General features: G+C 39.6%; 1 protein-coding gene and 1 non-coding gene across 2 annotated transcripts in view; one reads left to right on the plus strand and one right to left on the minus strand.

Annotated features, from left to right (window-relative positions):
- Window positions 1-16,839, plus strand: part of CAT (catalase) — a 38,562-nt gene that overhangs the window by 15,278 nt on the left and 6,445 nt on the right. Inside the window, exons 4-10 of the mRNA XM_032488443.1 lie at window positions 1,002-1,132; window positions 1,638-1,742; window positions 2,324-2,449; window positions 5,377-5,568; window positions 6,027-6,179; window positions 9,193-9,331; window positions 12,079-12,209. Of these exons, the coding sequence (XP_032344334.1) occupies window positions 1,002-1,132; window positions 1,638-1,742; window positions 2,324-2,449; window positions 5,377-5,568; window positions 6,027-6,179; window positions 9,193-9,331; window positions 12,079-12,209 (977 nt within the window). The remainder of the gene's footprint in view (window positions 1-1,001; window positions 1,133-1,637; window positions 1,743-2,323; window positions 2,450-5,376; window positions 5,569-6,026; window positions 6,180-9,192; window positions 9,332-12,078; window positions 12,210-16,839) is intronic.
- TRNAV-AAC lies at window positions 3,419-3,490 on the minus strand. The gene has a single exon. It is a non-coding gene; the product is annotated as a tRNA-Val (tRNA).

A 16,839-nucleotide genomic window follows, 5' to 3' on the forward strand; every position in this document is an offset into this window, starting at 1 on the left:
AGCGTGGAGTGGGCATCTTACTCAATAGCCACGGTAACAGCTGCCCTTTATTGAGGTTAACTCTGTGCCGTCCATGGTGGGTGCCTTACTGACATTAATTCTGATCCACAGATCTACTTTGCAAGGTGGGATTCTTTCTATTTCAGAGAGAGTTAGTGTTTTTTTCCTCATGTTACAGAGCTAGTAAGAATTACATCTGTCAGATTAGATCTCAACACACCACAGTGCCTGATGAATTCTGTTTCTGCGTGAGTCTGTATTTGTGCATGTAAAAAATACTGTGGAAACTATGGTTACCAAAGAGGAAAGGTTGGGGAAGGCTAAATTAGGATTCTGAGATTAACGTATACACATCACTATATATAAAACAGATAAACAACAAGGACCTACTGTATAGCACAGGGGGCTATATTCAATATCTTGTAATAACCTATAATGGAAAAGAATCTGAAAAAGAAAATGTATATATATATGTATATGTATAACTGAATCACTTTGTATACACCTGAAACTAATACAATATTATAAATAAACCATACTTCAATAAAAAAAAATACTGTGGAATGGAAAAATAAGTGAAATTAAGAATAAGAACTTATGTTTTGACTTATTTTCTTAATATTAACCTCATAATTTTGACAGCTCGTCTGTTCATTATTCACTACCTCAATCTTCATAATTATTCTCTTCCCCTATTTTAATTTAAATTTGAATTACCTGTTTGAACAAAGCTATCTTATTATGTTAAATGGATAATCTTTTCAGCTGTTTATATATTCTCTAGTTACTCTCCATTAATTCCTTTTTTTTTTTTTCTGTCACTTTTTAGGCTTAGAATTAGCTGGTGGTGGTTGAAATAATAGCCCAGGTGCTTAACTACCTAATTTACTTCTAGAAAATGAATTGGAAAGACTAGATCCCAATGTTTCTTTATGACTTTAGGCTTCTTGGATGCAGAGTACTCTGGCGTAGGCTTCATTCTTCCTGTTTAAATCTTCTAGCTGGAGAATCAGGCTCACCTGACACCGTTCGTGACCCTCGTGGGTTTGCAGTGAAATTTTACACGGAGGATGGTAACTGGGATCTTACTGGAAATAACACCCCCATTTTCTTCATCAGGGATGCCATGTTGGTAGGTGATGAAGTATTTTGTACTCTACAGATACTTGTTGATTTAAACTGATTTCAAATACTATGTATAGATTGGTATTTGAGGAAAAGCCCTGGGAAAGGTGGAAAGATGAGAATTTGGTTGGCTGGATTGCCTTTTTTTCTTTTTCTTTTTGGTGGGGGGAGGAGATTGCCTTTTTAAACACATTTTTCTATATTTAATATCTTTTTACAAGATCAAGTAACAACAGTTATCTTGGTCTTAGATTTGGCATTTTAGGATTCACCGACTTAATGGGAGTAATCCAGTCTTCCTTATAGAGCATGGAAGATGAATAAAAACAGGCAATTTGCCCTAGAAACATGTAGCGGGTAAATTTCATTTTAGGATTTTGCAGTTTAAAATTCTAGGGTTATATTGTTCAGAATTATAATCCATAAACCTAGTAATAGGCAATGTGTAATATAAGACATTATAATTCCTGTAAACTCAATTTTTGTTTTTTTTCCTCTCTTTTTCCATTTAGTTTCCATCCTTTATCCACAGCCAAAAGAGAAACCCTCAAACGCATCTAAAGGATCCAGATATGGTCTGGGACTTCTGGAGCCTGCGCCCTGAGTCTCTGCATCAGGTGGGAACACTTCTTTTTTCCCTGCGTTGTATCACCGGATATGGAACTGTTAATTATGCCTCCTAAGTTTTTCTCCAGTTTTGGCTATTTTATTATATTGTTTTTTTGACTCTTGAGGGGGAGGCTTTCTCAGATTTCTTGATCCTTGAAGAGTTTTATAATGACTGATTTTTTAAATCTTCCCCCATTCATAGACCTTATGTGATGCTAGAACCATCACCAATTGAAATTAAGCAATATTAAGGATTAAAGTCTCTAGTAGGAAGTAAAGCTCTTTGTATTAGGGAAATGAGGAGAAAGTAGTACCAAACAAATTTTCTATTAAATTAAAATTTGAATAACAAGTTAGGCTAGTTTGTTTTAGCTTTTCTTTATAGAATTTTGAGCCATGAGGTTAGTGATTGGTATATCATTCTGCTTTAAAATTGTTCTGTTTGTTAATTTTTATAAATGGTAACCCTTCCTATGGGCACTTGGCTAGTACGTTCTGTGATTTTCCTGGAAGCTTAGGACTGTCTTAAAGATAGAAGATGTTTTGATTTAAACTGAAAATTTCTAGGCTTTATTTTTCTGTTCCTCAGGTTTCCTTCCTGTTCAGTGACCGAGGGATTCCAGACGGTCACAGACACATGAACGGATACGGATCGCATACTTTCAAGCTGGTTAATGCGAATGGAGAGGCAGTTTATTGCAAATTTCATTACAAGGTATGCTTTGCCTCTGGGCAGGGGGTGGAGGGCTCCCACCACCCATGTCTCCTTAACTTTCCTGAGGACTGGGCAGCCATCAAGGCCTCCCACCTTTCGCTGACCTCAGGGATAAGTATTGATCTAGTTGATAAGGACCATGACTGTTTTGTTGGCCACTGCCCAAGTGAATAGACTCACGCTGCCCAGTTAGAACTATGTGTGGTCGTTTTTCATGTGGCAGGAGAATAAGAGCACAAAGCTACTGTCACTAGTCAAGCTTTCTTCTTTTGGATCCTGGGAGCTCTGCCATACATATTTGGAAAAAATGTTCATTTTGTGCTGGCTCTCTGGTTTAGTGTTTCTGGTGCTAGCAGGGGCACATTGATGTTTTTTTTTCCTTCTCCCTGGAGAAGGAAGATCTAAGATTTGGTCTGGGCTCAAACATGAGATAATACAGGCCTCCAAGCTAGGCAAAGGAGATTCCTACCTGGTTTAGCCTAGGGTTCTTTGTTGGACTTTAGAGTCAAGTGTTAGCAAACAGTAAGGATGGTCTTGCTGTGCCTTCCCAAGCCTGGAGTCACTGCTCTGAGCACAGATACTTTTGGGATCCAGGAGGGGACCAAGGCAGAATCAGGCACTCCTGTCTGTAATACCAACCTCACTCTCATTTTCAGCATCTGATGCTATCTTTCCAAAAACATTTCTCCTAACTTTCTAATTCATCCCTCCATTTATTTAGCATTTATTGAGGGTATATTATGAACAAGGCAAATGCAAAATCAGTTACAAATGTCAGAAAACAAAAATTCTGGCTTTTCCATTTGCTTTCATACAATCACATCAGAGTAGATCAGTTACCTTTGGGGAAGCTTTTGTGAACCTTTTAATTAACTGAGGTGTTTTTCCTCCAAGGCTCTTTAGAAATTTCATTTATTTGTGAGAGAGGTAATTGGGTTTATTTGTTTATTTTAATTCACTTTTTTTTCATGGAGGTACTAGGGATTGAACCTAGGACCTTGTGCATGTTAAGCGCACACTCTACCACTGAGCTATACCCTCCTCCCAAATGAGGTGTTTTAAAGAGTTCTCTCTTAGTATGATCTTGGCATTAGTTAGAATAAGTAATATTGCCAGAGAACTCTAGAAGTTTGTTAAAAACCCCCTGGTTGCCTAAGAACTTGTTTCCAAATACTGCTGCTAAAATAAGCAGAGACAGAAATGGACTGATGACAAGTATAGTTTTCCTGTTAATGAAATCCCCAAACCTGTTTTCTTCTGTCCTGTCTTAATCTTTATCTGAACAATTTACATGGGTATTTCAAACAGGAAAACTGTCACCCTCTTTATATTTATGACTTTATACTTACGTTCTTTGTCAAGGAACAGTTGTAGGAAACAGTTGACCCATTGGCTTGTAATTGCCAAAAGGAAGCAGTGTAGTGTCACTTAGAGCAGGACTAAATGATTGTATCTGGGACAGCTGGCATGGTTGGTGGCTTTGCAGACAGAACAATCTGAACTCAGATCTTCCCTCTTCTGGATAACTGTGACTTGGTATATTATTAAAAGTTCCCTGAGCTCCAGTTCTGTCTCTGTAGACGTGGGATAATTGTCTCAGCAGTCTATGGTCCTGGAAAGATCAGATTGCTTATGGGTCTGTTCAGCAGAGGGCCCTGAGGTAGCATGAAATCTACATCGATTCATCGATTTGGATTATTCTGGCCTAAGATTATTCTTTTCTAAGCCTAAGGGATTCAATTAAAGTCAGAAAGGTATTGCAATATTATTGCACAATTTAAGGTATTAACTGGGTGATCTGCAGTTGGTGACCTCCGTTTTTTAATCCTGAAGATCTAATAATAAAAAGGGTTTAACTCCTGCAGTGGCTAGAGAGAGCTGTTCTGTGGTAGACGTAGGCCAGCCTTCCAGGGTTGACTTTTTCCAAGGAAATCTTTCCATGTGCTTGGCCTGTTGAGAGGTCTTTTAGAATAAGGTGCAGGTGGGAAGTCTATTGACCTGCAGGATGGGATGACAACAGGAGCACTTGTGAAAGTGACAACTTCTCTGGGTCTTAAAGGCTTGTTCAGAAACTCAGAAAACTAATATTGGCTCCTCATAGTTGGAGGACTGGTTCAGAGCAGCTGCACTGAAGTTCTTTCCAGCTCTATGAACTGTGATTCTATGATTTCTTTAAAAAAGAAAAAGGAAGAAAGTTGAGGTGGAGGGATGCTAGTTGAGCACAACCTCAGTAATTGATTTGAGCTATTATAAAACAGGTAATAAAAAAAATTACTTCATGCAAAAAACAGGGGAAATCCTTTAATTTTATTAGTTTTTTGCTTATTTTAAAAATATATTTTGATTTTTTTTCTGATTTGAAAAGTATAGCATGAGTATAAAAATTCAAATAATAGTCACTCTGGAAAACAGTTTTGAAATTCCTCAAGAAATTAAACATAGAATTAGCATATGACCCAGCAACTCCATTTTGAGACAGACACTCAAAGAAATTCATGGAATTGGAGACTAAAATGGTTAAAATGGTGAATTTTATATTATATATGTATATTTTATAGCAAAATGTTTCGGCTTGTCTGAAGACAGTAGTGCAGCATTCTTTATATGAGTGAAAAATTGAGAAAAAACTGTATGTCAACAATTAAAAATTCAAATAATATAGAATACTGAAAGGGAAAGGATAGGGCTAATTTTAAATATAAAATGTGTGGGTAGATTCCCTGGACAATGAAAAGAATCAGAATAATCAAGCAGAATTTCTTGTTGACAGATTCTTACTTGCATCAGATTTGAACCGTGGAATTCATGTTACGAGGAAAATCCAGTCTTTGGGTAGTGTTACTCATAATGCTTCAATGAATTACTGATTCAAGGTTAATAACTTTGATCATAAGTTTCAGTTTGAGCTTCTTTCTTTCATTCTGTAGACTAACCAGGGCATCAAAAACCTTCCTGTTGAAGAAGCAGCAAGACTTGCCCAGGAAGATCCCGACTACGGCATCCGGGATCTTTTTAATGCCATTGCCACAGGCAACTATCCCTCCTGGACCTTTTACATCCAGGTCATGACATTTAATGAAGCAGAAAACTTTCCATTTAATCCATTTGATCTTACCAAGGTGAGTCAGTTAACAACTAAATTGTTTTCTTTTTAAAGTGTCTTCATGCCTAATTTAAAAAAAATTTGCAGTCAGGCATTCATAAGGATAAGAAAGTCAAGTGCAAGACACAGTCGGTACCACTTCAGAGTTTTCTAGCCTGTTAGTGAGGTCTTCCTTCCAGTTCCTGTTTGATGAGTTCGTTGAGTTCATCTGGTTGCCCTGGTATATTGTTATTAGCAGGAAGCAAATTTTGATAAGGAGATGTGCTTTTGTCCAGGGAGAGTATCAATATTTACTGCTTACTGTTGTGAAAGATTCAACCAATGTGCTCACCTTACTTTTTTATTTTATTGGATTAAAAAATATTATTTTCACTTATTATCATTGGCTTCATTGTATTTGAAAGCTGATATTTTTATGGGTACTTTAATTTCCTTCTGTTGACAGTCTGATAATTGTGAACATATTATTTTTAGGTTTGGCCTCACGGGGACTATCCTCTTATCCCAGTTGGTAAACTGGTCTTAAACCGGAATCCAGTTAATTACTTTGCTGAAGTTGAACAGTTGGCCTTCGACCCAAGCAACATGCCACCCGGCATTGAGCCTAGCCCTGACAAAATGCTTCAGGTAAACCTGGTGGATTGAGATGTTCTGAGGCACACGCGCGCGCGCACACACACACACACACACACACACACACACACACACACACCCCAAGTATAATTTGGCAGATCTTTTATATAAAGAATTAATGAGGACATCACTTAAAATTTCATCTAGGTCCTTAGTTTCTGTGGAACTAACTGAAACATTCTTAAATGAGCATTAAAGCATAAAACAAATTTCATACTACATCCTTCAATATGTTAAGACTTTGATCTTTAGTCTCTTAATTTAGAAGAGGTTATGTTAGAAATGCTGTAGGTATTTTTCAGGTCAAGTATGCTTTTTCAGTCTGCAGTCAACAAGAGGGACTATCATTAATTGATTATAGCACTTGGTCAGCATAGGTTTTTTCATTGCCTCTTCCATGGTGATGCTTGAATTTTTCCACGTGTAAAAAGAGACCCAGAGATGATTTTTACAAACTCAGTTTATGTTTCCATTGATTAAAGGCAGTGGCTTAATTTAACTGTCTTGGTAATGTTCTTAGGCTTACGATATTCTTCCATCACTCTCCAATGTGCTCTTTCAAGAGTACAAAGAGTGAAAAATTCTTCTTTGGATCAGAAATTAATAGGAAAACAACTGGCTTAATAATTATTGAATAAATCCATCTTTTGTGTTCTTGGACTATGACCATGGAACAAAGGTTAAAGTTTATACCCTGGATCAGACCACAGGGACTGACGGCTGTTTCTTATGTAAGCGTCTGATTCCAGTTCACGTGTCACTCTCCATGGAGCCAACCTAAGATCCCTTGTTTTTTAAATAACTTTTTTGCTTTGTCATTGGAAACATCTGAACTGCTTATAGAAAATAAGTTTTAATTAGTCTTTAGTTCAATTTAACTACTATAAATTGAATACCTGTCTACTGGTAGATTCTTCTGGCTGCTAATAACAGATATAAAAACACAAGATAACTCTCATGTAAGGCGGAATGCTGTGGTGACTCAGAAGGAGAAGTCTTGTCTGATAGGAGGATGATGACAAAATTTTGAGAAAGGTAGCATTTGAGATGGCTTTTTGAAGAATGGATAGGATTTCTATTTTCAACAGTGGTGAAATGGAGCAGGAGAGGGACATGGGTGTAGACACAAAGGTGGACCGTGTTGGGTATATTTAAACTGTAAACAGTCACTCTTTCCTGAATTAGAGGAACCAAGATGCGGTACATTGAGTGTATGTCAGAGGGGACCTTAATGCTTGAGGAGAAGTTTGTACAATTGTCTTTTCTAGGAAAAGTTTTCTTCATATATATCAAGTAGAATCACTCCTGTTGGTGATAAATAGAAAAGAAGAAACTGGGGGTTAGGAATAGAAAAGGGAGGTCAAGCAGATTACAGAGGATAAGCAGAAGCTCTTGCATTGAAACCAGGGAGCAGAGGAAGCCAAGACCATGTGACGTTGAGCCTGGGGTTAGGAGGGAGCTGAACTGCAAAAAGGCACAAAATTGTCATGGGCAGAGCCAAGGCTGCAAAACCCTGGTATTAAAGATACAGGTTGAGGGACGAAAGGTCACCCAAAGTCTTCTCACAAGAATCCAGGTAAGTGTGGGTCTCTGGGACCACAGTGTGACCTGGAGGCGTTGAGCAACACCAAGTCTAATAGAATTAGTTGAGCACTGAAGTGTTGGGTGGAGGCCTGGCCCCGGGGAGAAGGACCCCAAAGCAAAGACCCATTCTCGACCATAAGAGAAAATGAATGTATGAGGCATTCTGTTGAGATTGCTTGAAGGAGCTCTAGTTGGTTCAGGGAAATTATCAGTTCCTAGCCTAGTTTTCCACACAACTCCTTAGGTCATTTCGCTGAGAGTTTTGATACCCCGGAGCGTGTTAGGGGCCACACATCAGGGAAGGACTGTAGTATGGGTTTAGCCCTTTGATGACCAGTGAGGAACTGTTCAAGGCTTTTTGAGTAGGTCAGTAATATAACCTGCATGGGACCTTAGGAAGCGTCTTTCAGCGGGAACGTATAGGATGTTGTTGTTGGAGGAGGGGCTGGAAGTGGAGGGCCAGCTGGGAGGACTTGGAAATCACTCTGATGAGAACTAATGAGTGTCTGGGTGGTAGCTGTATTACAGTAACAGACCATGTTCCAGTTGCCTTTCAACAAGGTCATCATTAAATATTAACACTTTGTAATCAAAGCGGTAAGCCCAACCTCGGTGAAAAGTCACTGAGACTGTCCCCTGAGTACTGGTGATGCAGGCGCAGCCTTTCTTCACTCCCATACTCTGCAGTTTACCAGGAGCGAAGAAATTGGCCTGACTGCTTGGGTGGGAGAGCTTTGTTCTGCTTTCTCACCCTGGCCCAGCAAGGAGCTCAGGCCTTGGGTAAGGCCTCCATTCAGGCTGGAGCCAGGGTATGGCCTCGCTGGGCCCATTTCCCAGTCTTGACCTGCAGGTGGAGTGGAGATGCCTTATAAGCCATAAGGGGACTCAAAACCAGAAATACATGACGAGGCCATATCCGAGAGTTGCCTATGGCTCAAGGGAATCTTCTGTCTCGTTGGTAAAGTTAGAGCACAGCTTAGTCTTTACAGTTGGTTTTGTTGAAATTTGCTCCTTTGTTAAGAGCAAAAGTTTGATCCCTGGAGTGAGAAAGTGGGGAGGAGTGGAATTAGTTCATGGTTCCAGTTAGTTGGGTTCTTGCAAATTTATCTTACAGTGTAGTATGTCCTTGTGAATAGGAAATACTGCAAGAGGGGCACTAACTTGTTATTTGAGGGAAAAAGGAGTTATTATCTAGAACATATGTGAAAATGTGTGGATGTCTGGCCACATGGCACGGAAGATTAAGGACTGTTCAATTAGGGAGAACTCACTGCATGACAGAAAAGAGATTGTGCCCTTTACTGGGGGGATGGGCAGGGTTATGTGGTGCTTTGTGCTGGAACCTTGACAATGCAGTTTATGGACCTTTCCTTTTTTATATGTTACTGCACACAGACACCGTCTGTTTCACTTATCACTGCAGGGCCGCCTGTTTGCCTATCCTGACACTCACCGCCACCGCCTGGGAGCCAACTATCTTCAGATACCTGTGAACTGTCCCTACCGTGCTCGAGTGGCCAACTACCAGCGTGACGGCCCCATGTGCATGCTGGACAATCAGGGTAGGTGTGGGACCGCAGCTCACTTCGCGGGTGCGGGGCCACTGCTGAGCAGGCGGCGGGCCGGCGGCCGCACCAGCCCAGGGCTTTCCAGGCTGCCCCACGGGTGCTCCTGCCAACCACGTATTTTTGCCCAGCGTTGAAGGTTTACACTGCCTGAGGACTCTCCGTCCTTTTATCTACTTTGTATGTTTTATTGAGAGTTCCCACCTCAGATTTACTTGCTGTCCATCTGACAGTGAAAGGCAGGGAGAAAGAGCTTTCACACTGGCTGTTATAGGGTATCATCCAACCTAGGGAGCAGGCTTTAAAGCCTCTTCTCAAAGCAGACAATCTCTAAAATCACTCAAGTCACCAGGACTCTTGGAAGTGCAAAAGCTAAGAGTTTGCATCTTTTGTTTCTCTTTGTGCTTTGCTGGGGCCCTGAAGGAGCATGTCTAGCTAGAAGTCGGGGGGTGGGGGGGGGGGGGGGGGGGGAGGGGAGAGGAGTTAGAAGATGGGAGAGAGAGTAAATCCAGGGGTTTCCCCCCACCTCTCTGATTCACAGAAACTGGTGAGATGAGACTCCACTGCCTTTTGTCCTTTGGAGCTCATCTGTCAAATTTGATTTTTTTCTTTTCATTACTCTTTTTTGGCCATGTTCAAAAAGTCTCTGATTACTTATTCTAATTAGAGAATGCTTGATTAATGTTTTTTTCCTTTTAATATTCCACAGTTTAACATAGATCTCAGTTTCCTTTTTTTTATTTTCCTGTTGAAGGCATCTGATCCCTTCAGAAGTTTTACTGGTTATTCATTTTCATAGCTATAAATACCTATATTCAAACAAAGTTTATTTTTCTATGATAAAAACAGTACATGTACCCTAAAGGAAATGTGGAAAATATAAGGGAAGGAAGAGAAGGGAGAAGAAAAACTCGTTAATAGTCACAATATCCAGAGGCCAGAACTGTTGCATTTTGCTGTATTTCTTGACAGTCTTTTCTGTGAATACTTCTGTACATTTAAGATTATTTGTATATATAAGTTTGTGTCTTGCATTTGCTACCATTATCATTAAGCCTTTTGTAAGTATTTAAGTTGACATGCTCACTAACTGTGTTAGGTGTTTGCAATATTTCTGCTCTCTGAGGTTTACAGAAGTATGAGGTGTGTTATTACTCAAAGTAACCGATACTTGCTATGTCTGTCTTCTGCATTTTTATTCTGAAGTGATTTCTTTTCATTTATATTCCTTGGTCCTTTTGTTGTTGAGAGTGGCTGTATCAGAGAGGTTCATGTATATTTTGGAACTTCATTAATAAGGAATTGCTTCATGTTTACCATGATAGTGGCATACTTAAGAAAAAACTACTTTGACACACTTTTGCCTAGTTTTAAAAGTAGAACATTTGGGCTGTGCTCTTGCAGTTTGATGAAAAAGCTTAATTGTTTCAGGTAGTCAATGACTTGAAGACAACTTTGAGTAAAGATCAGAGCTTATGAGAACAGAATTTTTAAATTACTCAATTGGCACGTTTCAAAGAACTAATTCTTCGTTCAGAAAACTACTGCGGTGGCTCCTTATTGGAGCACTCTGCTTTTCATGGAGGTGGGGCTGACCTACAATGAATTTCTTAGGCTGATGCCTGTACTCCATGGTACTGTAGTGCCCTCTCTTCCTCCATGCACTCGGTACCTTGATCAGTGTGATACACAGGCATCTCCTGATTATTCACCCTGGATAATCTATTCTGGCAGCGAGCTGGGTGAAATTCTAATGCCAGACTAGTTTGTTCAAGCCACTTACTATGTTTCCAGGCTACCTTTTCTGGTTAGGCAGCATGTGCTCTGATCATTCAAGCTTCTGCTAATATCAGCCAAATCAGAGTATAGATGGGAAAATAAACATGCCAAGGTGGAAAAAAAAAGCCTCATAACTTATTCCAGAAGTCATAATAATGTTTTGATTGTATTTGTCATTATTTTTTTCTGTAAGTCCAGATAAATGAATGCTGACATACTAGAAATATCAAACTTCAGAAAAATATTTTGAAAATTTATCTGTAGAAGAAAGTGAAAGTGAAGCTGGAATTGGATAAAGTCTTGGTCAGTAAAAGGAAGATGCCCTGAGAACCTTAAAACACCGTAAGGAATAGCGAATAGAGGTCTGTGATAGGAGTGTAGTACATGCTGGGAGGGAAAAGACAAAAATCCCAGATCACCGCTGACCACCACGTCACCTTGCAGCAGTCAGTGAGCATCTCTAGGTGTAGTTCACGTGTCCACTGGAAGAGCAGAGCTAGAACCTTCAGTTGCTCCCAAGAATGCTGAGATTCCATGTTTGAATTGAGCCCATGCCCAAATGAAACCTTCCAACTTGAAATGTCTTCGGGCCTCATCTTTTATGGGGGCCAAACCAAACCTGTATAAATGTATTTGTACTGATAAGCATCAGAAGACTGTAGAGATGAGACCGTCTGAAGCATTCAAAGGAAATTTGAAATCTCTTCATTAAGATGCAGAGTGAGACAGTCCATGCGAGCATTTGGCAGATGGCAGTGTTCTCTAAGGATCTGAGTACTGCCTTAGCTAACTATGGGGCGTTAAAAATTATATGTGCGTGGCATGTATATGTGTGTGTGTGTGTGCATATACATATGCATGTATACATAATTGCCACTTGAATTTATTTCTTATTTTGTTGACTGTTTGCAGACTTGCTTCACTTTTCATCTTCCCAAGTGAATTTGTGTGGTTTTCCTTTAAAGGTGGGGCTCCAAATTACTACCCCAACAGCTTTAGTGCCCCGGAACAGCAGCGCTCTGCCCTGGAACACAGCACCCGCTATTCTGGGGACGTGCAGCGCTACAACAGTTCCAATGAGGATAATGTCACTCAGGTAATGGCTCCTTCGTCTGCTCTGGCTGGCGCTTGCTCGTTCTTGTCAGTGTCTGCGTATGTTCCCCCCTTTAAAGTGCCTTAAATTGAATGCAGGGGCAACACCTCTAATAGTCATAAGTCAGTCCCTGTTGTATTAGATGGAGTGGAAGAGTTGTGTTACTCTGCTCTTTGGTATGAGGTATGGAGACTCATTTCCGTTCTCCCAAATTTTATTGAGGGGGTATAAATGGAGGCCTTTGGAGAAGCAGCGATCTCATGGAAATCTAAGAAACGGGCAAGTAAAGCTTAAGGACAGCCGAATCTAAGGATCTGAGGACAGTCCAGGTTTCAGGGACTAGAACTGGACTCAGAATAGCTCTGAGAGCCTCAGTGGCCATAGTCTGGGTGGTTCCGGTGCCGGGCACACCGTTCACGTGACTCTGCCCCTGCTCTCCAGCACCAGCTGCTCATTCTTACCATGTCCTCCCCTCTTTCCCCCTCTTTTCTCCTCATAGCTGTGTTTTAACATTGTGGTAGCTTTACTTTGCCCATGGCCGAACTCTTCTTCTTTATGGCTTCCTTCTCCATGTGTTAACTTTTTTTTGGGGGGGGAGCCTTTTTACTCCTTCTCTCAGTACTTCTATATGAGATTCTGGAGAGGAAATTGGATTGAGTTGATTGAGCTTTTCACTCTAGGTTGCTTCATTGGCCTTTGGCCACTTAACTGCCCGGGGTCAAGTGCCCACCCTCTTTTCAGTCACCTGCGGCTGCCTGAGGGCTGCTCTTTTAGCAGATGCAGTGGAAGAGGCCCTCTGACTTTTAAAAGCAGCTGCCTCCATAATGTGCTCAGTGCAGCCTACACTGCACACAGGAAGAGGATAAAGCTACAAAGTGTAGTTGTCTTAGGGCTCTGCTTGGGTAGTTGGTGGTAAACGTAGTTAAATTAGAATAGGACCTATTCTGGCTTCTCAATTTGTAAATGTGGGTTCCAAGTAAAATATACTTAAACACATGAATTAATTCACTGTGAAGCTATCTTTATTTGTAAGGCACTTATGTGTGTAAATGTATATACAAAAGAAATTACTTTATTGTAGGATGTAAACCATATTTAGATGAAATTAAACGTCTCCTGAGAGCCTTTTATAGTAACTGCCTTATCCTTGGTGATGCAAGTGATACCAAGTATATAACAATACAAGCCCTGCCTCTCAGAGAGTTTTGCCTACATGAGGTCTATTCCAATGTTAAAGCAGCTAATACAACCTCTGCAAAAATTAACTTAGGCAACGAGGCTGTTGCTGACATGTTGAATTTTACTATATATATGATCATTCTTATTTTGAGAGATTTTCTCATCACTATATAGGACTCAAGTTTTTAAGCAGCCATGACACTGCTTAGAGCTTCATGGCATAATCCTATAAGAGTCACATCAAATATAAATAAGTAGGTCCAGATTTATACTCTTAAAAATGACTCACTTGGACTAAGCCTCTGACTTGCGGCAGACTAGCTTGTATCAGGTCTGTCCTTTCATGAGAACGTCAGAAAGCTAGATAAAATACAAAAAGCATCTGTTTGAGGGCTTTGGAGAGCTTGAGCAGCACCAAGGATTTGAGGGGACAGGACTTTGGACAGAAAAGAAGTGCAGAGGTATGAGCTTGACATTTGGTCTTCTTTTCTCATGAGGCATTTATGACTTTGTTAAGTGCTGACCAAGATGCTGAGCAGAGTTTACAGCATTTTCATGGGTCTGGAGGGATAAAAATTGGAGTTCAGGGCCTGCTAAGAAAGAGGGTCTCCAGTTAACATCCCAGACATTCAGTTGGAACCCTGAAGGGCCATGCCTAGAAATAAGGGCAAACCTGAAATCAACTTGCCTTCGCAAAAACAAATCCAGTGTTGCACCAGCGTAATCTTAGACTGGGTTTAGGCGATCTCGACCTCTATCCTGACTGTCTGCCAGAAGCAAACTAAAGTCTATGGAGGAAAAATAGAACCTCAGATTATCTCTATGTTTTTTCATATGCAAATGTCCAGCTTTCAGAATACACTGTTAGGCATACCCAGTACATAAAACCTTATAACTGAAAACCAAGAAGGCGGAAAAAAACAAAACCCTGACAATAGAAACAAACCTACTGGAGATCCAGATAATGGAATTGTCAGATATAGCTTTTAAAATAACTGCAAATAATATGTTCAGGAAAATAGATGAAAATATGTAGAATTTAATAAGAGAATTTCAATCTATAAAAAAAGAGAATGGACATACTGAACTGGGAAATGCAACAACTAAAATTAAGAATTTAGTAAATCAGCTTAAAAGGAGATTAAATACAGCTGAAGAGAGGATTACTGAATTGGCAGATAGAGCAGTTGGTATTATCAAGACTAGCTCATGAAGAGAGAAAGAAAGAACTTCTCTTCATTATGAGAAACCATTTAGAGACTCAGAAGGCAAGCCACAGAGTGGGAGAAGAGATCTGAAATTTCTCTAACAACTCATGTACAGAATATTTCAAGAACTCCTACAGAGCATAAGAAGAAGACAGACAAATGAATAGAAGAATTGGCAAAGGCTTGAACAGGCACTTCACAAAAGAGGACATCCAAACGACTGAAAAACATGAAAAGGTGTTTTATCTCATGAGTCATCAGGGACACGCAATATAAAACTACAAAGAATTACCACTACATACACACCAAGAGTGACTAGAATTAAAAAGACTGTGTACCAAGTATCGTGAGGACAAGAAACAACTCTAACTCTCATATGAGTGTAATTTGGTTCAAGCGTTTTGAAGAACTGTTTGTCAATATCCATTAAAGCTAAACATATACGTGTTGTATGACCTCGTATGTGCACACCTATGTAGATCCTCAAATAGAAATGTGTACACATGAGCACCAGAGGACATGCACAGCACGGTTCATTCATATTACCCATGTGTTCATCAACAAAACTTGGATGAATAAACAGTGGTATATTCCCACAATGTATAGCAATGAAAATTAATGACATCTTCAAGGAGCAGTGACATAGATGAATCTTACAAGCATGACACTGAGCAAAAGAACGAGACACAAGAATATGGACTGTATGATTCCATTTGTGTACATTTCAAAAAGAGGTAAAACACATTTATAGTATTAGAAGTCAAAAAAATTATCCTTGGGGAGGCAGTTGGAGAAAGGCGATAATGACCGTGTTGTGGTGGGGTGTGGTAGGGGGGTTTCTGAGGTGTGAGTGATGTTCTGTCTTGATCTGGGTGATTGTGACACATTGATATTCACTGAAAAATCATAGAATTTCACACTTACGTTTGGTACCCTTTACTGTAGGCATGTTACATTGAAAAAGAAAAAAAAATCATTCTCTCACTTCATATAGACCAGTAAAAATGTGACTTTCCTTTCAAAGGAATTTGGTCCCACTCCTAAAGGTGGTTAGTGTGTTGAAGCAGATAAAACAGCTCAGCATCTTCATCTGGTTAATCATATGGAACAGCCGTCCCATGTGTGGAGTCCATGCCTTCCTGTAGCGAGCAGTCCAGCTGTCTATAGGTGGGGGTTGTTAGCCAGGCATGAGAAGAGGCAACTCAGATCTCTGTAGAGACTTCTTCAGTTTGCCTTCAAAGTCCCAAACTGCCTTTTCCTGAACGGTGGTGAAGCTGAAGCTACAGTTAGGGGATAAGGGTTACAAGCTATTGACATTGTGGTCGTCTTGTGTCATGTGCTGAAGTAGGCATGTGGTTTATCTTTGTGTACGTACATGTGCTTTTTTCCTAACCTTTTAAAACTGTGTATTAATTAAATCTCTGGCAGAGCGAGTTTTTTTTTTTTAATTATTTTTTTAATGGAGGTGCTGGGGATTGAAACCAGGACCCTGTGCACGCTAAGCACATGCTCTCCCCCAGAGCAAGTGTTTTATATGGGTTTTATTGATAAATATTTAACAGTTGGCTCCCTGGGGAAAGAGCTCTGGTTTATAGTGTTTGATTTTCATGATGAAAATACTCCGTAGGGCTGATTTTAAGCTACCAACATGATGTCACTGAACCAGTGACACTGGGACGTGGTTCAGTATCACACTGCTGTATCTGTTTCCACCACAGAGACAGAATACTCACAGACAGCTTCACGAACATAGGTAATATGTATTAATTAGGAAGTGATACGTTTTAAGGGTTTATTACTTTTGTTTGTAATTAATTTATTTAATTATAAGTTTACATAATCTAATTTTTTAATGCTAAACTTTGAAATTTTTAAAACATTTTATTTTAAAAAATATTTATTTTATTTTTAAAAAAGATTTATTTAGTTATAGTCAGTTTACAATGTTATGTCAATTTCTGGTGTAGAGCACAACTTTTCAGTCATACATGAACATACATATATTCATTGTCACATTCTTTTTCACTGTGAGGCACCACAAGATCATGTATATATTTCCCTTTGCTATACTGTATAATCTTGTCTATCTATTCTACATATGCCTGTCAGTATCTACAAATTTCGAACTCCCAGTCTGTCCCTTCCCACCCCTCTACCCACTGGCAACCACAAGTTTGTATTCTATGTCTGTGAGTCTGTTTCTGTTTTATATTTAAGTTCATTTGTTATATAATCTAATTTTTAAT

Source organism: Camelus ferus, chromosome 10 (genome assembly GCF_009834535.1).
Source record: "Camelus ferus isolate YT-003-E chromosome 10, BCGSAC_Cfer_1.0, whole genome shotgun sequence".
Taxonomy (NCBI): domain Eukaryota; kingdom Metazoa; phylum Chordata; class Mammalia; order Artiodactyla; family Camelidae; genus Camelus; species Camelus ferus.